The sequence below is a fragment of the Bombus terrestris genome, chromosome 3 (genome assembly GCF_910591885.1).
Source record: "Bombus terrestris chromosome 3, iyBomTerr1.2, whole genome shotgun sequence".
NCBI classification, from domain to species: domain Eukaryota; kingdom Metazoa; phylum Arthropoda; class Insecta; order Hymenoptera; family Apidae; genus Bombus; species Bombus terrestris.
Window position 1 is genome coordinate 17,493,294 of NC_063271.1, and position 23,693 is coordinate 17,516,986.

Below are 23,693 nucleotides of genomic sequence, written 5' to 3' on the forward strand. Positions count from 1 at the left end.
TTCGTCTAAAGCAAATCTAAAGGTCGGATTTTCTATATGCGTTCAACGCACACGCTGCATTAAGAGCGATCAAAAACCCAGCATTACTAGATTGAGAGAATAAAAATCCTCTGATAGTGGGGGATATAGTATAGTTGCTGAACTAGTGACATCGTGACTCATACTATAAACAAATGGAGATGCAGGAACAGTATTATAGACACAACGCGTGGAGACGTAAGACGAAATTCATGTTATATAACACATACGACGTAGCTGTAGAGCGACCTTATATTAGAGTGACCTAATGTGACCTTACATTACCGTCAAATTAAGGGTATCGTCTGGAAACCCTGCATAAGCTCGAATCACATAATATCACAGCAAAAACGAGAGAATGCTTCTCTATTGTAACGGTAAAAATCAGTGACCTCGCAACGAGACAGTGTCACTTACGTGATTCGAGTTTTAAACTGTTTCTGACTCAACGCGCGCGTTGGATACACATAAGAAACCTCGCCATAAATGCACCATAAAAACCGACGATATGTTACATACGTACATAAACGTTGATGTATTAATCCTATCCATATAAAGTATAGAAGCTAAAATTAATCAAAAAATTCAGTTTATAAATTCATTTTCTTACCTTCAGACCCTTTTGTCTCGCTTTTTCAATTGCTATTCCAAAATTAAGGCAATCTCCAGTATAATTTGGAACGACCATCAAAATACCAGCTGGAAACATATTATACACATAAAACATTTTATAATTTAATGCGTTACATTATATAACACCATTTAAGATTTATGATAACAATATTAATAATACACTTCTGATCATATATGCTAAATTTTTTGAATTGAAATCAAGGAAATGGCCTAACGCCTAAACTTTTAGTTAAACTATCAAATACTTTTTTATATTTCAAAGCTTACGAAAACAGCATGAAATTTTTTATTATTTGTTACTGGACACACTGTATAGATAATAAAGATGGTACAAAATCTATTGTTTAACTTCGCAGAACTAAATCGGACATTTTGTGAAATTTCCGAAATTGAGATTAAAATTTTCGAAATAAAACCAGAAATTATTATTTCCTTACCTTTTTGCTAGAGGTACCTAATTCATCAAGAACTATAATCTTGACAAATTTTTTTCAGATAATCAAATGATCTAACATGATGAAATGGTACCAATTAAAATCTAAGCAGAGGTGCAATTGAATTATTATCAGTTAGGTAAAAATAAATTTATATGTATCGTCACAATACGAGGTATTTCGAAATTTCCAGTGTCCCCTCTCTAGTAATTACATATGAAATAAGGAAAAAGAAAAATTGTAAGAGAACAGAGGTGACATAGTGGAATGGTAAAATCCACCAAACTCCAATGAGTAGAGGTTCACGTGTTTCAAAAATCGTACACGTAATTTAAGAGTCACGTCAGAGAAGTACGATGTGATTTAAAAACCAGATGTTTCTCTACAATATATCTAAAAAAATTTTTCTGGGAAGTAGAAGAGTTATATTAATTCATTCTTTACTTGTATCCTGGGTGTTCCACATCTATGATACATTGTTACACTACTGCAAATACAGACTAAATTGGCACCATTTTTTATTTTACGATCTCATTCTAGCATTTCCACCAATCATATCAGAAATCAAGTAAAAATAGTCTATTATATCTAATAATATATTGTGAAGGTAAGTTTCGTAAAAATCGTTTAAAAAACTATTCATTTTGGTTCTGTCAAAATCCAACGAAATTATAAATCTTACAACTTACTATTATTATATTGAGAAACACGGTCGATGGCATAAGAGATATGTTTTGATGGTGGTGCTGCGTATATTGAGCCTGCTACAGCTGCAGCTAACATACCATTTCCAACATAACCTAAAAAAATATTTGGAACTAATTTTATATTGTTTAATTTTACTTATACTATTATATATTCATTTAAAATTATATTATATGTACATATGTACATATATATTGCATCTACATATATATAATGAAAAATAGAAGCCTTCATATTTTTAATAGTTAGAAAAATAGTAGTGGTTAGCATTTATACCGGATATACTATATCTACACATGTACAGTGTACAGAGTTTAAAGATATTGTTGATAAAAATGATCACAGCATAATTCTACACATTTGATTCGATGAAAATTTAACTAAAAGAGTCTATACGAAATTATTTTTAAAGGTTGAAAATCAAAATCGAAAAAACAAATTTTTTGCGTCGCATCTTAGTCATCGCGAGAATCCATTTTGCAACAGGAACCATAGGTCGCAACTTAAGCGATATTAAAGTTCTATTGTTTATTGCATTCACATAATTTGTAATATGTTCATATTTAACAATCAAATAGGAAGTAAATAACGGGATATTAATGAAGGAATAGAAAATTATTTTCCGTTTTTAAATAGAACGAAGCATCTAGCTTCACGATTTCAAAATATTGCAAGATTACGTTTTCTATAAAAATAATCTTCCTAGCAAAAGTTAGATAGCCACGATTCGGTGTTATTAGATCCGATCCAGATGAGTGATTTTTGTCCGTACGATATCGCTGCAATCATATATGTCTTTCTTCATTTTGTCAGTTAAGAACAATGAAGATAAACATATGATGACAATAATATCGCGCGGACAAAAGTCGCTTATCTACATCGGGATTTCATTTTTTCTGCAGGTAGACACTTGAAAGACATGTGAAGATCCGCTATGTTTCTTTTAAATAGAATCACATTTCTTTATGCGTTGATCGGTACAACTCGTTATTCCACATAGGAAACTATTAAGTTTGTAATCATGCCAAAAAGCTAGCTCAGAAGGCATTCATTATCTTTGTTACTTTGTTTTAAAAGCACAATTTATTAAAATATTTCCTGACCCAATTACTTTTTTAACATAACCAACTTTAGTAGTTTCTTGTGTGGAACAAAGAGTTGCGTTAACCAATGTATACAAAAAATGCAAAAAGATACTGTTAATTATGCCAAGAAATGTTTCAAACAAAAGTTGAATAGCTTCTATTAGATGGACATTAACCGATGTGAATAGCATTTTTATAGTTGGGCGTGTAGAAGACCTTTGAAACTCAAATTTGTTTTCTTAAATGGAATTATGCGTTGTTTAATCTATAAAGGAATATGATTCCTTTAAAAAAAAAACAGCAATCATGTTCTCTACGCATTCACCTACAAAAGTACTAATTACGTCGATTACTGTCCTCCTCGGAATCATTCAACTTTTGTTTGAAACATTTTTTGATATAATTGACAGTATCGAAAATATTTTAGTTTCCATCTTGGGTTACTCACCTTATATGTAAATATATATTTCACATTATATTTTAGAATATTTAACGACTCGACGACAGCAATTAGATTTTTGCACAAGACAAATTTTATTTTGCAGCAGCTAAAAACTTAATCAACTTATATTTTCTGCTACGAAATAATGAAAATGTTTTAGTTCCTGGGATCATTTTTGTACAAATTTATATAAACAGGATTTCATTAAACCGATCTTTACTTATACATACTAATGAAATATTATTGTTTACTGAATATAAGCTATAAAGCATCAATAAGTTCATGGAAATTTAATGAAAAGTACAAGTTATAATATATATGTGTTATTGAGGTTTTAGACGATTTTCAAATATTGCTCATCCCTACTATCTTCCATTTGCTTTTTTCCGATTGCCTTTATCATAGTGCGGAATAAAACGAAAAGCAAATTAAAAGGATACAGATTTTAGATTCCCTAAAAAAAGCATAGAGAACATGGAGATTGCCTATGATATGGTTATTTCGATATAGCCATATTTCGGTTACTCACAACCACAACATTTCCAATGGAAGCTGGCATACCCCAAGGTAGTATCCTCGGGCCCCTGCTGTTCTCCATCTACACTGCCGATTTACCAATATTAACAGAGATAACTGTAGCGACATTTGCTGACGACACAGCGCTATTAGCATCCCACGCAAAGCCGATAATTGTATCATTTACTCTCCAGAGATATCTCAATTCTATGGAAAAGTGGTTTCATAAATGGGGCTTCAAAATTAACGAAAACAAATCCGCACATGCAACCTTCACGCTGCGAAAACAAACTTACCCTCAGTGACCGTTAACAATATAACAATTCCTAACAAGGATTCAGTCAGATACCTGAACATGACTCTGGACAGGAGATTAACATGGAAACAACACATCATAGACAAATCGAAGCAACTCAAGGCTAAACTTAAAAAATTCTACTGGCTCATTGGCCGACGTTCCAACCTAGGCACGCAGAACAAAATTACTCTCCATAATACCATAATAAAATCTGTCTGGACCTACGGAATCCAACTATGGGGAACAGCAAGTAATTCCAACATTGAAATACTTCAACTCTTGCAATCGAAAACGCTAGGATCCCTAATAAATGCACCTTGGTATGTTACCAACGAAGTAATACATCGCGACCTCAAGATACCCACAGTCAAAGAAGAAATAACAAAATATAGCAATAGATATAGCAAAAGAGTCAACAAATATTGAAACCCCCTAATTACTAAATTACTTAATAAGTCGGACCAAATCCGCAGGCTAAGAAAACACTATCCGTTAGACATAAGCACTAGATTCAACTAGATATTTCTAATAAGTAATATTTACTGATTTATAATATTATTATTTATAGATTATACTTATTTATAATAAGTTAATAAACTTATTATTAGCCATGTAAAGTACTTGTGAATAAAACAAAAAAATATTTCGGTTACTATACTGCGCCCACTAAAACAAGGTCCGATCGGGATAGAAAGCGTAGACGAGTGTTATAATTTCGGCAACATATAACGACGATGGTACTATGCGATCCGATAACTTCATATTCTTAATATCTTAATCACACAAAAGCATTTTTTACATGAGTCAATTTGACAATTAAAGCATAATCAGAAATGAACAAAAATATATATGTCGGAGATGAAAGAACAGTACTTAGTACTGTAATCTAGATTCCACCATAGCCGTATTAAGAAATTGTTGTCATTCGATCTGACTGTATTTATTTGAGATTTATGATAGTGAGCTCGGGCTCGAGGCGACAACCAGTCGCCGAACGTAGCCGCTGTCAAAAGATGAACGTTTTGTCTAACAAAGGCATGAAGTAACTCTGTAGCTCTCCTTAAAAGAAATACTTGGGACGGGGCACGACGGTAAACATTTCAACGATTTCTGTCCCGTGGCTCGCCACACGCAGACTTTGTCCTTCGGGTAAGATGATTGCCAGATGTCAACGCATCTTCACAGTATATGTTTAGCTGGCCCAGGACCCGTTACGAATATTAAGCTTCAGTTACACAAAGTCAGTTCCGCCTGTGCAGGCGACATAAACGGACATGCGAAACAGTGCTCCAGTGAAAGTGCGGCAAGAGAGAAGAGAAAGCGGCAAAGTAAACGCCCATTGACAAAACGTGGAATCATGCAGATTCCACCAATGAAAATAACCAACTCAGGAGACACATATTTTATAAATAGAGCTACAGACTCTACATATGTAGAGAAAAAAGACGATAACATGGAAATAACACAAGCCGATGACGAGGACAATGAACCAACACACCACGAAGAAAGCTGGACGGTGGCAACTTCCAGCAAAAAACGCAAGGTAATCCCGTTCGCAAGCGCAAGGAAAACCGAAACACTGGAAAAAAAACAATGGCTTCAGGATATCAAACTGCATAATTCATTCAGCGCACTGCCAGAAGAGACAGCAACGGACCCAACGGAAAGTCCGAAAAATCGCATTACTAAACCACCACCAATATACATAGATGCGAAAATAATTGACCCCCTCATTGAACTACTAAACAACACTGCAGGGAAAGATAACCATGTTATCAAACAGATACAAATAGACCAGGTGAAAGTGAAAACCAACACCCCAGACACATTCAGAAAAGTGACAAGATCACTAAAGGATAAAAGTGCAGCGTATCACACCTCCAGCTCAAATCCGACAAAAGCTACAAAGCAGTAATCAGGGGATTACACCCAAAAACAAATAACGAAAAAATAAGAGAAGAACTAACAAAAATCGGACACCAGGTAAGGTCAATAAACAACATAAACAAGTATGATACCAAACGACCATTACCGCTATTCCTAGTCGAACTAAAACCTAGAAACAACAACAAAGACATATATGATATAACAAAATTACTAAACACAATAGTAAAAGTGGAGCCACCTAGAAATAAAAAAGATATCCCCAATGCATAAGGTGCCAGCAATACGGCCACACAAAAAACTATTGCAATAGAACCCCGGCATGCGTTAAATGCGCAAAAAATCATCTAACGATACACTGCTCATCCACGGGAAAAATAGAGGAGGTTAGATGCTATAACTGCAACGGAAAACACCTAGCCAGTTATAAAGGTTGCGAAGCTAGGAAACAATTACAACGCAAACTGTTCCCGCCCCTACGAAACAGGACAACCACTAACATACAAGTCCAACAGGACAGCACAAAACCCGAAACAACACAAATACAGAGCACGCAATAAACACTAAACACATCAGCACCAACACCTTTGCTGGTTTAAGCTATGCGCAAGTAACCAGCCAATCGACACACACAGACAACCAATACCACAACAATAGTAACAACGACACTGAAGAAATCAAAGAACTGCTCAAACAATCCATAAAGAACACCGAAATGCTAACCAGAATGATAAGCGAACAAAACGCAGTACTCAGACAGCAAACCCAACAAATCACAGTCATGCTACAACTACTTACAAACGTGCTAAGCAAAAAATAAAAACGGACACGCTAAAAATAGCAGCCTGGAAATCGAACCGCCTACAACAACGGGCCCTTGAAATTAAAACATTCATATACAATAACAATATAGACATACTACTTGTCTCAGAAACAAACTTCACTACAAAAAGCTACATGAAAATACCATACTACACCATATATGATACCAAACACCCCTCAAGGACAGCTCACGGAGGGACAGCAGTGATAGTCAGAAACGATATCAAACATTATCTACACAGCCAAGTTAATAAGGAATATTTACAAACAACCACCGTTACAGTACAAACTAGCAGCAACTACTTCCAGTTGTCAGCAGTATATGTGCCTCCACGATACAAAATAACATCACAAATGTGGGAAGAATACTCCCAGGACCTAGGGAACAAGTACATCGCAACGGGAGACTACAACTCAAAGCACACGCTATGGGGGTCAAGAAACACTACACCTCGAGGCAGAACACTGGAAAAATACATTAGAAATAATAACCTCAATATATTATCCACAGGAATACCGACATATTGGCCGACTGACCTGAACAAAAAACCAGATCTTCTGGACTTTGCAGTTACAAGGGGACTAAACACAAATAAACTAAAAATAACACCCAACCTCGAGCTCAGCTCCGATCATACACCCATAATAATTGAATACAGCAACAAACCAATACCTTATAGCAAACCAGAAACACTATGCAATAAAACCACCAAATGGCAAACTTTCAAAGAAATAATAGAAAGCAAAATAAACTGCAACATCGCGTTGAAAACTCCTGAACACATAGAACAGGCAGTAGCAACATTGACAGCAACTATTCAAGAAGCAGCAAGGACAGCCACTACACCCGAATCAACCAGCAGACAAACAATAACAATTCTGCAAGAAATACTCGACAAAATTAGAGAAAAAAGAAAAGCGAAAGTAAAATGGCAAAAACACAGAACTCGAAAAAACAAAAAACACCTAAACAAACTTGCAAAGGAAATAAAAAACAAAATAAAGGAGCACAACAACAACGAATTTGCAAAGTTCATGGGGACACTCTCTACACACGAGAACACCAACTACTCACTATGGAAAGCCACGAAAAAAATAAAGAAGCCAATAATACCCGTCCCAGCAATCAGAAAAGCAGATAAAACATGGGCAAGAAGCAACGAAGAACAAGCTGAAGAATTCTCCAATCACCTCTGCAACACATTCACACCACACATTATCAACAACAGCAACCTCAAAAGTCATACGGAGGAGGATGCACAAACCATTATTACCACAACCGACAAGGAATACACCATACCTAAAACAACAGCACAAGAAATTAGAAACATAATTGATAAAATAAAAAACAACAAAGCAACAGGAATCGACCTAATCAATGGCAAAATCTTGAAAAACCTTCCGCCAAAAGCAATAAGACTAATGACAATAATATTCAATGCAATTCTAAGAATTCAATACTTCCCCAAACCATGGAAATTAGCACAGATCAAAATGTTACATAAACCAGGCAAAGACCCGCACCAAACTGCATCTTACAGACCAATATCACTGCTTCCAGTATTTTCCAAAATACTGGAAAAAATAATGTATTACCGGATAAAAACAATAATAGAGATTAAAAAACTAATATCGGAACACCAATTTGGTTTCAGAAACAAACACTCCACGATAGAGCATATGCACAGGCTTATAAACGAAATAATAGTAGCACTAGAAAACAAAGAATACTGCACAGCCCTGTTTATGGACATAGAGAAAGCATTCGATAAAATTAAAGTCTACTTGTTAGTTGTCTACTTGTCTACTTGTAAAATTAAAGTCTTGAAAGTCTACTACAAACAATTAGGAAACAATTCCCGGAGCAAATACACCAATTAATAAAATCCTACCTAAGCAGCAGAACCTTCGTAATAAAAATCAAGGACACACATTCTGAAGTTAAAGACATCAAGGCAGGGATACCACAAGGAAGCGTCCTAGGCCCAATACTATACACATTATACACGGCGAAGATACCAACAACTACCAACAGCACAGTACTGACATTCGCGGACGACACAGCTATACGAGTCAGGCATACTAACCCAGAGACGGCAGTCAAAATACTACAAGAACATATCACAAAAATAGAAAATTGGCTACAAGAAAAGCAAATAAAAGCAAACCCCAATAAATGCAACCACATTACATTCACGCTACGAAAAAGGATACCACCAAACATCCTACTAAACGGCACGCATAGAACACAAACAAAGCATGTCAAATACCTAGGACTCCACTTAGGTACACAACTCACATGGAAACTACATATCAAAACAATAGTAGAAAAAATACAGAAAACAAGGAGATAAATACATTGGCTAACAAGCCGAAAATCCAAATTAAGCATAGAAAATAAATTAAAAATATATATACCACTATGGGGGACAGCAGCAATGAGCCATATAAACAAAATGGAGGTAATACAAGCTAAAATCCTTAGAACAATAGTAAACGGACCTTGGTACGTCAGAAACGATGACATATGGAGGGACCTGGAAATCCCAACGGTCAAGGAAGAAATTAGCAGATACTCAGAGAAATACAAATCAAGAATAGCAACACACCCAAATCGGCTAGCTGCGGAAACGTACAAAACCATAAACATGGACAGAAGACTAAAAAGGAAGCCCAGCAGAACTCATAAAAGAGATAACCTAGCAAACACGAGGATGGTATCCCGCTGGGGGTAGCCACCAACATGTTAATATAACTGTTAAAAAATTCTACCAAATGTCCAAATTGAACAAATTGTGAATTTCAATAAATAAATTAAGAAAAAAAAAGTTATACAAAGTCCTTCAAATAGACAAATAGCCTGTGCCCCAACTACGAGAAGATAAAAGAAATCTATCCTTCCACGAACGACGCTTCTCACTAGCAACTTTCCCCAAGGACGCCTAACATCCTTCTCTAACCACCAACATGGAAATTGACCAATTAACAGTAACGTCAATTTCCCTCATCCTTCAAAGACTTTTCTCTGCGAATCCAATGATCTCGTGCTCTTAGACACACCCATCATAGTTTTCCTCGACAGCGTCACCGTGATTATGAACTAAAGATTTAATGCATCTTCTTAATGCTTCAATTGTACTAAATTATCAATTGCCGACGTAAAGAGCTCGTAAGAGTTGAGCAGAGATACTTTCTAGATGAAAAATTGCTCCTACAACTGTTACTTTATAGACGGATATATTATACAGCCGGAATATAAAATGTACTCCTTCCACACGAATTGCATAACCTTCAACTTTTCTTGAAATAATTTTTTTTATATTTGTGACATCCATTTGACAATCGATGAATTCGGTTGTTGCATTTTTCTGTTTTGATTTAAAAAGTTACTGAAAAGAAAAATTTAAATCAATAAAACAATTAGTTTATGTTCTCGCCACATATATATATTTATCTTAACTTTGTTGTCGTCTTTGTGACATCACAAGCCTGTTTACGGTGTACGGCCATATACCTACAAGACCGTTCTCTCATATGTACGCGCGCCACTTGTGAGAGTATAATATATATATATAATATATATATAATAATATATAATATATAATAATATATAATATAATATATATATATATATATATATTATTTGCAACAACAATGTAATTATTTGAATTACATTAATGTTTCATTTAGACATTAGTAAAAACCCTTATTACAATTTATAGCAATTTTTAAGGAAGTTTTTAACAGAAAGGAAACAATTTAATGATATTACTGATTATGAACTGTTTGAAAAAGTGGAAATAATTTAAAATTGAAGCGATAATTGTAGCGTCTGTTTCAAAACTCAACATACAATAATCAATAATAATTAACTTTACACAATAAAAGGCCCGTAAGCAACAAGTAGTTTAATAATAATTATATTTATAATTACATTTAATGCCAGTTTATTCCGAATAGATTGTGTGTCATTTTTCTACAAAATAGAGAATAACATTAAAGAACAGCCGACAATCGCTAATTAAATACCGCAAAAAGCATAAATTAAAATCAGGGTACAAATTTAATCAAGATATATCAAGGAAAGCATAAAGTGAAAAGGATTGAATTCAAATAGAAATGTTTAAACAGGCGTCATTTTAATGGTACTAGGTTACATTAAATCATATGGAAAGAAAATTTGATTCTTTTTAACGTTACATTAAAGTTATAAAATGAAAAAATCCTGTGAAAATAAATCTATCTAAAAACAGAATTGGTTCCATTGTTTAATTACTATGTAAATACTATCTATTTATAAACATATAAATATGTTGTTTTTTAGCATATACAGTTTATAATTGGTATTCTGTACTTTTTATATATTTGGTACAACAAACAGTTAAGCTTTTTAATTTTAGTACAAAATTATAGCAGAAATAAAAATGAAACAGGAATATAAAAATCGTGTCAGCAAATTTGAAATTAAATATACAGGATAAGACATATAAATCGGAACACCAAAATATATCTGTTATTAATGGCCGTATGAAAAAACTTCACAGAATTAAGTTATACTATTTTTAAAGGCACATGCAATTGGTACATAATGTTTCTTTCCGAAAGTTACTTTTATAATGAGATTTCAAAGGACATCACCATTTTTTTTTTGACAGGACCATATCCTTTAATATATTATTAAATCCACTTCGGCATTATCTATAAAAAAGCATTAACATATGTATGTCAACAAACTATTAATTTAGCAAATATTTTAACTTTAATTTATCAAATTTAATATAGAAGAGTCTCTTTCTTTCTTATTCTTTCTTTCTTAAAATTTGACAAATTAAAATTAAAATATTTATTAAACTAATAGATCCTCGACATAAATATGTTAATACTTTTTTATAAGTAATACAGAGGTAGATCGACTAATGTATTAAAAAGTGTATGGTCCTATAAAAGAAAATGGTGATGACCCTGAAATCTCATAAAAAAATGACTTCCAAAGAAAACATTATCTATCATTGCATGTACTCCTCCAAATAGTATAACTTTATCCTGTGAAGCTTTTTCACATAACCACTAATAACGGAGATATTTAGGTATTTATAATTGTTTCCGATTTATATGTCCTACCCTGTATTTAAGATAACATTTAATTAACATGTTCCATATATTAAGAATATGTATCCGATTAGTCCTTAAGTATTTAAGTTTCGTTAATCTTGTAACTACATAATGTAGGAAAGTTTCTTAGAAAATTAAGGAATTCCCAAATTCTTAAAAAACTTTTTTTTTATATTACATAATTAATAGTCCCTAAACGCTTCGAAAATTTATATACTTTTATACCGAACTGCAAATAAATTATGTTTACTGTTTCCTCCCTTGAATGAATTACAGTTTTATTTATTTATATCTTACATAAAATTCATTATGTTATTGGATCAATGAATCTAAATAAAATTAGTAAATCCAAGTAGGATATTTATTTTTATACTTGCTAGCATTTAAGAAGTATGATATGACTCAAAATAAAATTGTATTCATAATACATAATAACATGCATATGGTGTTCCGATTTTTTAAAAAATAAAATAAGCGCATACCAGCCGCGAAAGGTTCGTGTCCACTTCCACCGCCGCATATCAGGGATACCTTATGTTTCCGTTCTTGAAGCTAAAATGCAGAAAATTATTAGTAAAATTGTTCATGGAAACGCCAACATACAGTAAAGTTATGACAACATTAGGTGTTATTCGTATTAATTTGTTTCATACAGAATATTCAAGGTTATGTACGTACGTTTGGCATCAAAACGACTTTATGAGATTCTTGATACTCCAATTGCGGAAATGCAAACGATAATCCAAAAAGAGATTCCGTGACGGCATTATTAACTTCGTTAACTAAACTCTTCATAGTTCTGAATAAAATTTTCGTAGGATACACACTGAAGTAAACGTAGCTGTTCACGAAATCGTTCTTCTGCGTACTGTGAACGAAGAACATTCAAGATTAATCTTCATTCAGAGGTCAAGAGTTATCGCACACGTTGAATCGTAATAAAGACACCTATAACCCTGCATATACACGAGCTACAGTTTACCGTGCGATCCCACTGCGATCATATATCTAACTTTGTCGTATTTAACAGGAAAACAAAGAAAAACATATGGTCGCAGCGGGATCGCGCGATAAAATATCGCTCGTGTGTATTCAAGATAATACACATGTATTCGTCATGAATGTTAGCCAGTTAAGCGAAATACAATTAGATAACATCGAGTATTTCTTTACACTTTGTGTATAGTGAAACTACACCATTTCTTAATGAATCTCATTGATACGCGAACGTCACACATACTAGCTTGCAATGGCTTACGTAATTTTCGTTTACGTTTATATATTTATTAACGTATAATAATATTTATGAAACGTATTAAAATTGATTAATATCTTTAACTCCGATTATATATTAACTTCTGATAATCTTAGTTTTGTAAGTGCTACTATATTGCATTTGGATAAACATTAAGAGCACATGATAATTGGGAAAATTACGAAAATTTCGTTAAGATAATGAAAATGGAAAAGTTGTAAAAAAAATTCTAAGGACAAGGTTAAAGTATTAAGTCTGAATCTCTTTTAATTGTATTGTCATTAATGAACTGCTTAAAACACTCTCGCTACCACGGACGACTAAAGTCGCTCGCCACGATACCTTTGTTCAAATACCACAGGCAACTGAAATCGTTCGTCACGAAAATAATCCAGTCAAATTAAGCCTAACAAAAGTGAATCCATAAACAAATTGACAATAGAAATATTTTTAAATGATATGATTCGGAACGATATTTAAAACAAAATAAACGACTTTGAAACAATTTTCCTCCGTTATTTCATAAATAAAATATCGATTAAACGAAAAATATATGACTTTACTTATATTTCGCTTTATATGTTAAAAAGCATTTGTCATCCAACAAAAGGGTTTCAATGGAAAATTGTGTAGATCATAGAATTATCCGTAAAATGAGACCTATTACACTACGATAAGTCCAATTTGTAAGTTACAAATTAGTAAAAAGTGCCAAGAAATCCTTTTTCCTTAAATCGTTTATAACTTTAATTAAAAGTAGTATGCAGTATCGAGGAGCTGTGATAAGTAAGTACTATCAGAGAGGAAATGAGAGTGCTCACGCTCGTAGTTCTGGTTGTTTCACAGTACAGGTGCTGCACCATGCGGCCAAGTGCTCAATTCAGCTAAAATTAGCGTATACAAGAACCTATAAAATTAGGAATCTGCCCTGTTTGGTTATAATTTCTATTAGTTTCTAAAGTTAGGGATCTTTCCTGCTTAGTCATACACTACCATAGATAAGAACCTACTGAGTTCCACGCTACAAGAAACTGTTTAACCCCTTGCTTTGCAGTTTAAGTTCCAATAGCACTAACTATAAACAGCAACAAACTCGATCACACGTCGAGCCATTTCACGATTTGGCTAAGCGTTTGGAGCTGTGCAAATCGCACATGTCTTTTGATATGTAAATGCATGTGTAAGATACAACTAATTTTATTTTGCAAGGTGTTTGATAAATAATTACTACCAATTGGTCATCGAATAAGAAAGATTTATTATCTTAAAGTAAAGAATAAATCAATAACATCGACGAACCACGTCTCTCACACGATGGAGGTTAAGGAGTTAATTGCACGGTTCTACGGAATAGTTCATACCTACTTTTCTATCCGAGATAGACAAGTAGGAAAATGACAAAATTTTTTTATTATTATTATTTAATTTGTATTTTACAATTTGCCTAGCTGAACATTCAGTAAATTTTTCTAGCTTAATTGCTAAATAAAATGTGGATGGCCACTCCCAGCGGGATACCATCTTCGAGTTTGTCTATTTTATTTCTTTAGTGAGATCAGTGCGGTGTTTTCTCTTTAGTCCTCTTTTTATGAGAGTTTTGCTCGCTTCAGCAGCCAGCTAGTTTGGATGTGCTACCGTTCTTTCCTTTTTTCTGGGTACCTGCTGATTTCTTCTTTGACCGTTGGTATTTTTAAGTCTTTGCGTATATCCTAATGACAAAATTGCGGAATAGTGAAGCTAATTGTAAGTTGCCTAGGAAAGAGAAATTGATGTTTTACTATATATTTGTTGAAGAGAAAATAGAAAATCCTTTTTCAAACGATCAGTGAAGTGATACAATAATTTTTATATTTTTCCGAACACCACTTAAATTTAACATTAACCCTCAGCACTTATGTCAATTGTCAATTGTCAATTGTACTGACATGAATATTTTTTCATTGTCGCATGGAACTATATATTCTTTTTTTTAGTATGTACGACGATGTTTGTCAAGATAAATTCAACGACATTGTATATGAGTTCATTTATTGTTGTAAAATGTTATAAATTAATCAGTTCATAAGGCATCAAGTGAGCCAGACTCACTAGCTACTGGCTATTTACTGCAAAGTAAACGCTGTAAACAAATATCGAAACCTAACCCCAAACTTCTCAAATTACCAAATATTACTTAATCATGAAAACTCACTTTAGTTGACTTACTTTAGACGAATAAAAATTGTAGATGTTAAAAATATCTATCAAATAAGATGTCACATGTTAAGATTGGTAAATTCGTCGACTTATAAATAATAAAAACTGTCCAAAATCGCACTATTTTCAATTACCAACTATTGAAATTGAGAATGCGAGGTTGAAACTTTATGAAAATGTAGTTCTTGTCAGATGTATGAAAATGTGAAATTCGAACGCCTAACCTACCGCCTGACTTTCGTCATCCTCCACTGTGGAAAGAAAGAACGTCAACACTTAAAGGTTTTGACAAAGTGAAGCATGAAAGCCTCTTACAAACAATCAAAAAACATTTGCTGGAACAAATCCATCACTTACTCAAATCATACCTAAACAACAGAACCTTTGTAGTAAAAATAAAGGATGTATATTCTGAAGTAAAAGGCATCGAGGCAACCACGTGTTATATAATAATAAAGTGTTGGAAAAATTTACCAAATGTCCGGCTGGACAAACTGTAAAGCACAAATTAAATAATAATAAAAAAGAAGCTCATACAAAAATAGGATACCAAATTTCATACAATCAATTGATACGGTTGTTAATTTTCATACGATCAATCAACTTATGGAACGAGGGATTAATTTAATTTGTAATAAAAGTCTTCGAGCTTATCTCAGTTTATGCTCCGAACTTGCACACTATCTGGCAGACCTATGTTTAAATATGCAGGTGTAATAAAATTTTGTCATTCAAATGCTTGGGTAAAAAACCTAGTGATAATCATTTTCGCTTAGATGTAAAACAATTTCGTATTTTGCATACCGTAGTGGAACTTGTTTCTATTGATTTCTAATTTCCTATAATATCGATTTCTATAAATTACAAATCAGTAAAAATACTTTTTTTTGTTATCAATGATTGTAACATGAATAACCAATCAGCATCAAATAAGACATTTTTAAATACTCGTGCATCAGCTTAAATTTAAAAAAGAATATCTTTTTGAATAAATATTTATATAATTAGACTACGAATTTTTATGCAAATTCATATTTTTATTAATATAATCACAAAAATAGAGGCTAAATAGGTTTTATTTACTACATATTATAATGAAAACGAATATTAAATTTTGAATTTATTTACACATTTTTGCTTATAATGATATAATATACTTGCATTCTGTGTAAATTTTTCATAAAATTCCGCAATCTAGTCATAACCTAAGCATATTTAACTTCTTCTTTCGATACTTAGTTCTTTACTGATCTACATTTTATACACAGCGAATGGTAACAGCGAATAGTAGCAGGGTCGAAAGCAATTCTCTGGATCTTGGTTGTGTAATCCCACTTTCGCATTATGGATTGTGAGATATGAAAGAAATCCTTTTAAAATACTGTGTCTTGCTTGTAAGGAAATATTGAGAGCCAGAACAAATGAGTTGAAGAGGCATACTCAAACTACAATCCATATTATAAATAAAAGTCAGAAGGGATCAGAAAGCAAAACTGAATCAATTTCCTCCACCAGTCTTGAAAAAAGACGTAAAATGAACAAAACTAAGATATGTTCTAGACCATAGATACTAATATGTTGTAGAACATAATCGAAGTTTTTATTCTCTTGAACATTTTGTTAAAATGACGCAAGATGTAATGCGAGATTCAAATATTGTAAATGAAAATAACACTGAAAAAGCGGAAATTTCAGCATTAATAAAAAATATTGCTAAGAAGACGATTACGACAGGAACATTGTATTTGTTGCAACATAAAATATTTTTGGTACTTGTCAACGAGATTACAGACATCTCAGAAATGAAAAATCTATATATTTTAGTACAATACATAGATAAAGGAAAACTAAAAAGTTTTTATTAGTGTATTTTCGGGTGAAAGATGGCACATCCGAACATTTATATAAATGCTTCGAATATACATTAAATAACTATAATTCGCCCGTGATTAATATTATTGGCATTTATATAGATAATGCATAGCATAACTCAATCGTTCCCCGCTTAGTACAAAACAATAACGAAGTTGCTGTGTTTCCATGTATTTACTACTCAGTGCACCCCATTGCGTACGATGCATGTAATTATTTACTCGTGTAGAGCAATTGCTGCATTTGATTTATTCAAGTTTACTAAAAATTCGATGGGCATAGCAAGACTAAAAATGATTAAGTCACCGAGATTAAGATAGCTAGCAGTTTTCGAACGCATCGAAGGAATATTGCAACAATAGGAGGCAATATATATATTTGTATTGACAGTTATTGAAGATGAACAATGAACATGGATCTATCACTGCTATTACGACTTTTAATAGCTTCAATTATTTACAAACTAAAGTATATCTAGAACTTTTACTTTCGCGTTTTACTTTTGCGTAAAACATTACGGGTGTTCAGAAGTTTTAACACATTATTCCAGAGTTCTCAACTATCGTTTGCCAGCAGAATACCACACAGTTTTACGAGTAGATCTAGATAGATTTAAATTTTATTAAGGTAGATATAATACATCTACATTTAGATTAAGATAAGTTCCTTTCGACAAAAATAAGTTATTTCCTCTAGAATCAATCAATATTGATTAATACACAAGAGATACTATCAATAGCATAACATATAATACGACAGAAACTGCAAAATGTGAAAAGCTTAAAAATTGTCGTTGTAATTGTCTGAAATTTTATCAGAATATACATAAAGGTTTAATTTAAAGACTCTTATTTAATGGGCCATTTTTTTAACTCTTTAGATTTCTTAAATCTACCTATCTATTATTTTGTAGGTTAGCAACCATAAAAACCAAGTACGTTGCATTTGTGATAAATTTAAACCAAAACTGAATAAGGAAAATACTGTAATTGCATAGAGTTTATTAATAATGTGTTACCTTTGATTAGGTCGCAATGTATTTAATATGCTATTTAGTATGTGAATGAGTAATCTTAACTGTTGCATATGTATATAAGGTTCAATAATTGGATAATTCAGGGATCGATTCTGAAGTCTGAAAATCGAGTTTTTTTATTATGAAGTAATTAAAAATACAAAAATAAACAACAATTAATATGCGTCTATAACAATAAATAACGATAATTATCTAAACGGAAAATAACAAGTCTTTGGTACAATGTTTACCTGAAAATCGAGAATCGATTTTCAACGTCCTGAGCTACCCATCTTTCTTCTTCAGTCTTTAAAATCTTAAATAACTATTCTGTAACCTTGTCTGTCTCTAATGTAACTCTCTGTCCGTCCGTTTGGAAAAAACGTGCTTCTTGAAATGGTCGTCCGTAAAACAAAGGAAGATCGCTCTGTCCGTAAAACACAGCCTGTTGTGCTACCCGTAAAACAAAAAGAATCCCTATCCTACATGAACTCTAGGGAGTTTACATGTATATAAATAAAATATGAATAAAATAGAAATTATCTCATACTTTTTAGTGTACTTAATTTTTATAAATACAATGAAAATTATTTTTCACTTTTCAGCGCATTTCAAAATCAGTAATATTCTTTTTGGAAAAATATTTTATTCCACTTTTTTTAATGTAACGATCACTCGAATTCACTCGATTCACTCGAATTAGACATGAGAAACAATGTTTACTGGTGCAAGTATGGTTCATATACGAACCAAGTATACTTGAAACGAGGAATTCGTTAATGTGACTGCTGTTTCTGGATTAATGTGCCTGACTAGTACAGCTGTGTCGTCCGCGAATGTCAGTACTGTGCTGTTGGTAGTTGTTGGTATGTTCGCCGTGTATAATGTGAATAGTATTGGGCCTAGAACGCTTCCTTGTGGTACCCCTGCCTTGATGTCTTTAACTTCAGAATGTGTGTCCTTGATTTTTATTACGAAGGTTCTCTTACTTAGGTACGATTTCAGTAAGTGATGGATTTGTTCCGAGAAATGTTTTTTGATTGTTTGTAAGAGGTTTTCATGGTTCACTTTGTCAAATGCTTTCTCAATGTCCATGAAGAGGGCTGTACAGTATTGTTTCTTTTCTGTTGTTCGGAAAATTTCGTTGACGAGCCTGCGCATTTGCTCTATCGTTGAGTGTTTGTTCTAAATCCAAATTGGTGATCTGGTATTAATTTTTCTTTCCCTACTGTTGGTTTTAGGCGATCGTATACTATTTTCTCTAGTATTTTGGAAAACACAGGAACTAGTGATATTGGTCTGTAAGATGCAGTTTGGCGTGGGTCTTTGCCTGACTTAGGTAACATGATCTGTGCTAATAGCTTCCATAGATTGGAAAGTATTGGTATTCTTAAAATTCCATTGAATATTATTGTGATTAAACGTATTGCTTTTCGGGGGAAGATTTTTCAAGATTTTACCATTGATTAGGTCGATTCCTTGTGCTTTATTGTCTTTTGTGTTCTCGATTATGATTCTAATTTCTTGTGCTGTTGTATTAGGTATGGTGTAGGGCTTGCTAGTTGGGGTACTAGTATTTTGCGAATCTTAGACTGAATGACGTTTGGTTTTACTGTTGTTAATATTATATGGAATAAGTCCATGTGCTCTCTGCTTTTCTGATTGCTGGGATTAGTTTTACTGGCTTCTTTATTTTGTTCGTGACTTTCCATAGAGAGTAGTTGGCATTCCCGTGTGCGGAGAATGTCTCTATGAATTTTGAGAATTCGTTATTATTGTGATCTTTCATTTTACTTTTTATTTCCTTTGCGAGTTTGTTTAGGTATTTTTTGTTTTCACCTGTTCGATGTTTTTGCCATCATGCCTTCGCCTTTCTTTCTTCTCTGATTTTGTCAAAGATGTCTGTTGGAATTATTTTTGTTCGCCTGTTGTTTGGTTCGTAAATAGTAGTTGCCCATGCTGCTTCTAGCATAATTTCTGTCAATGTTGCTACTGCCTGTTCGATATGTTCGAGTGTTTTTAGTGGAACATTGCAGTTTATTTTGCTCTCAATTAGTTCTTTAAACGTTTGCCATTTGGCAGTTTTATTGCAAAACGACTCTGGATTGCTGTAAAGTATGTTAAGAAATGTTAAGTTGGTATGACCGCTAGTTACTAAAAGCTAGGTTGGTACGACTCCTAACGACGCTCCTTTGTCTTAGGAGTCGACCACACGTTAATTGCTAAGACGCATCCTGTGTGATTAGACGCCTCCTGTGTGATTAGGCGTTTTGCATAAGAAACAAAAATAAAAGGTGTGATAATCAATCCGTGTGAATCAGCTTGAATATCAATCCCAGCCTATATAAAATAACAAAGTATTGGTCTGCTTGTGTATTCTATTATTACCGGTGTATGATCGGAGCTAAGCTCAAGACTGGGTGTTATTTTTAATTTGTTTGCGTATAGTCCTTTTATAACTGCAAAATCAAAGAAAAATGGAACTTTGTTTAGATCTGTCGGCCAGTATGTTGGCCTTCCTGTGGATAATATGTTGAGATTACTAATCCAAATATATTTTTCTAGTGTTCTACCTCGAGGTGTGTTAATTCTTGTGCCTCATAGCGTGTGCTTTGCATTGAAGTCTCCCACTGCGATGTATTTGTCACCTAAGGATTGAAAATACTGTTCCCATTTTTGAAATGTTATTTTATGTCGCGGTGGTGTATATACTGCTGACATATGGATGTAATTGCTGTTAGTTTGTATTTTAACGGTAGTTACTTGAACACATTTCTGACTAATTTCACTATGCAAGTGGTGTTTGATATCGTTTCTTATTATCACTGCAGTCCCTCCCTGTGCTTTTCCTGAGGGGTGTTTGGTATCATAGATGGTGCAATATGGTATTTTCGTGTAGCTTTTTGGTGTGAAATGTGTCCCTGAAACAAGTAATCTATCAATATTATTGTTATACAGAAATGTTTCAGTTTCAAGGGCCCGTTGTTGTAGTCCATTGGAGCTCCAAGCTGCTATTTTCACTGTGTCCATTCCTATTTTTTACTTAACATGTTTGGTAAGTAGCTGCAGCATGACTGGAATTTATTGTGTTTGTTGTCTGAATATTGCATTTTGCTCACTTATATTATTTTTGTTAGCATTTCAGTGTTTTTAATCGATTGCTTGAGCAGTTCCTTGATTGTTGTTGCATCGTTATTGTTGTTGTTTTGGTTTTTGTTATTTATGTGTGGTGTTGGTTAGTTACTTGTGCATAACTTCGGCTACCAAAGGTGTTGATGTTTCAATGATTAGTGTTCGATACGATTTGTACATTTGATGTTGGCTCTAATTCTGCAATTTCCTGTTGTGAAGGATAGCTGCCGTATGTTCTGCTTCGAAGCGATCGAAACAGTTTTCGTTGTAGTTGTTTTCTGACTTCGCAGCCGTTATAGCTTGCTGTGTGGTTTCCATTACAGATACAGCATTGTACTTCGTTTATCTTTCCTGTGTATGGGCAATTTATTATTAGGTGGTTTTCTGCACATTTGACACACGCTCGGTTTCTCAAGTTCTGCCCGAGCAGCCGAGCTAAACGGACGTGTGAAACAGTGCTTCAGTGAAAGTGCGGCAAGTGGAGAAAATAAAGTGACTAACGACAACATCCATCGCCAAATGGTGGAAAATCCAAAATGCAACATCAAATACCACCAATAAAAATAACAAGCAAAGGCGAAACATATTTCATAAACAGAGTTACAAATACAACAAATCTAAGACAATCACTAAACGAAGATCAGGAGTGCTCAGCTATAAATGAAATAGAAATTGAAACATCACAAAACAATGAGAAGAATAAAATCAACAACGAACTAACCCACCAGGATGAAAGCTGGAGGGTGGCAACTTCCAACAAAAAACGTAAAATATCTCCAGGCACAAGTGCCGCAGGAAACCTAGATACAGAAAAGCAGTGATGGCTGCAAGAATTATCATTAAGAAACTCCTTCGGCTCACTAACGGAAGAAATAGACGCCGCCCGACAAGTAAAACCACAACTCATTCAACTCACATTACAAAACCACCACCAATATTTGTTGAGGCCCAAATAATAGACCCGCTTATTAATCTACTAAACAATATAGTCGGGAAGGATAATTACACAATAAAACAAATAAAATTAGAACAAGTAAAAATTCAAACAAACACCCCAGAAATTTATAGGAAGGTGATAAAAGCATTAAAGGAAAAAAATGCTATATACCACAGCTCAAAACGGAAAGGAGCTACAAAATAGTTATAAGAGGTTTGCATCCAAAAATTAACACAAAAAAATTAAGCGATGAATTAGCAAAAATTGGCCATCAAACGAGAGCAATAAACAATATAACAAGATACGATACGAAGCAACCATTACCATTATTCTTAACTGAACTTGAACGCAGAACCAATAACAAGGAAATTTATGAAATCAAAAAAATTCTAAACACAATAGTAACAGTGGAACCACCACGCTACAAAAAAGATATACCACAATGCATGCTGTGCCAAAAATACGGTCACACAAAAAATTATTGTAACAGAAGCCTGGCATGTGTTAAATGTGCAAAAAATCATTTAACAATACACTGCCCAGTTCGCTGTCGAGTGCCGAAGCGTGCAGACGTGTCTCTAGTGCCCAGTGAAGTTCGAAAGCAACACGTGTTACCCAACCGTCGAAAGTGAACACAACGTGCTCCTATCTTCCCAAGTGTTTCCTATCCGCCAGAGAGAAGAAAAGCCTACGCAACTAACCCCAACCCGATCCCTGCCGCATAGCCTCACGACTAGTTATTCATATTGAAATAGCTAGCTCCATGATGGCCCAACAATCACGACCAGGCTCGCCTGTGCAAACCCACCACTACCCCAGCCATCAACACAAATTAACACTCACAACAGGTTTGCAGTATTGGAATCCTCAAACGACGCCATGGAAATCGCAGACCCGCCGTCAAACCATCACGCACAGAGAAGCCCCCCTCCACCGCCAATATTTATTAATGATGTCATAGACATCCAGACAATGACCAAGTCCTTAGAGAGAGATATCTCCAAGGAGGACTATAACCTGAAAATAACCAACAATCAAGTAAAAATCCTGCCGACGAACCCAGAAGCTTACAGGAAGCTCACCAAGACACTCAGGGCCCTGAATGCCAACTTCCACACCTACCAACTCAAGGAAGAAAGACCTTTTCGGGTGGTGCTACGAAACATCCACCACTCCGCAGACATCGACGAACTAAAAATAGAACTATCGAAACTCGGCCACGAAGTCACAAATGTCAGCAACATAAGGCATAGAGTCACAAAAGACCCGCTATCCCTATTTTTCATCGACTTAAAACAGAAACCAAACAACAAGGAAATCTACAATATCAGTCGTCT

At 33.9% G+C, this 23,693-nt stretch overlaps 1 protein-coding gene across 5 annotated transcripts in view; it reads right to left on the reverse strand.

Moving 5' to 3' along the window:
- Window positions 1–13,181, reverse strand: part of LOC100646642 (triokinase/FMN cyclase) — a 106,500-nt gene extending 93,319 nt beyond the window's left edge. For 3 of the 5 annotated variants that reach the window (XM_048404754.1, XM_048404750.1, XM_048404753.1), the window contains exons 1-5: window positions 13,123–13,181; window positions 12,628–12,817; window positions 12,432–12,501; window positions 1,775–1,885; window positions 629–717 (exon numbers count right to left, since the gene is read on the reverse strand). In XM_048404754.1, coding sequence (XP_048260711.1) covers window positions 629–717; window positions 1,775–1,885; window positions 12,432–12,501; window positions 12,628–12,817; window positions 13,123–13,166 — 504 coding nt within the window. In that variant the 5' untranslated portion in view covers window positions 13,167–13,181. Of the gene's footprint in view, window positions 1–628; window positions 718–1,774; window positions 1,886–12,431; window positions 12,502–12,627; window positions 12,927–13,122 lie in introns of those variants that run through there. The other 2 variants (XM_048404752.1, XM_048404751.1) reach the window with 2 other exon arrangements.
- Window positions 13,182–23,693: the final 10,512 nt, after the last annotated feature.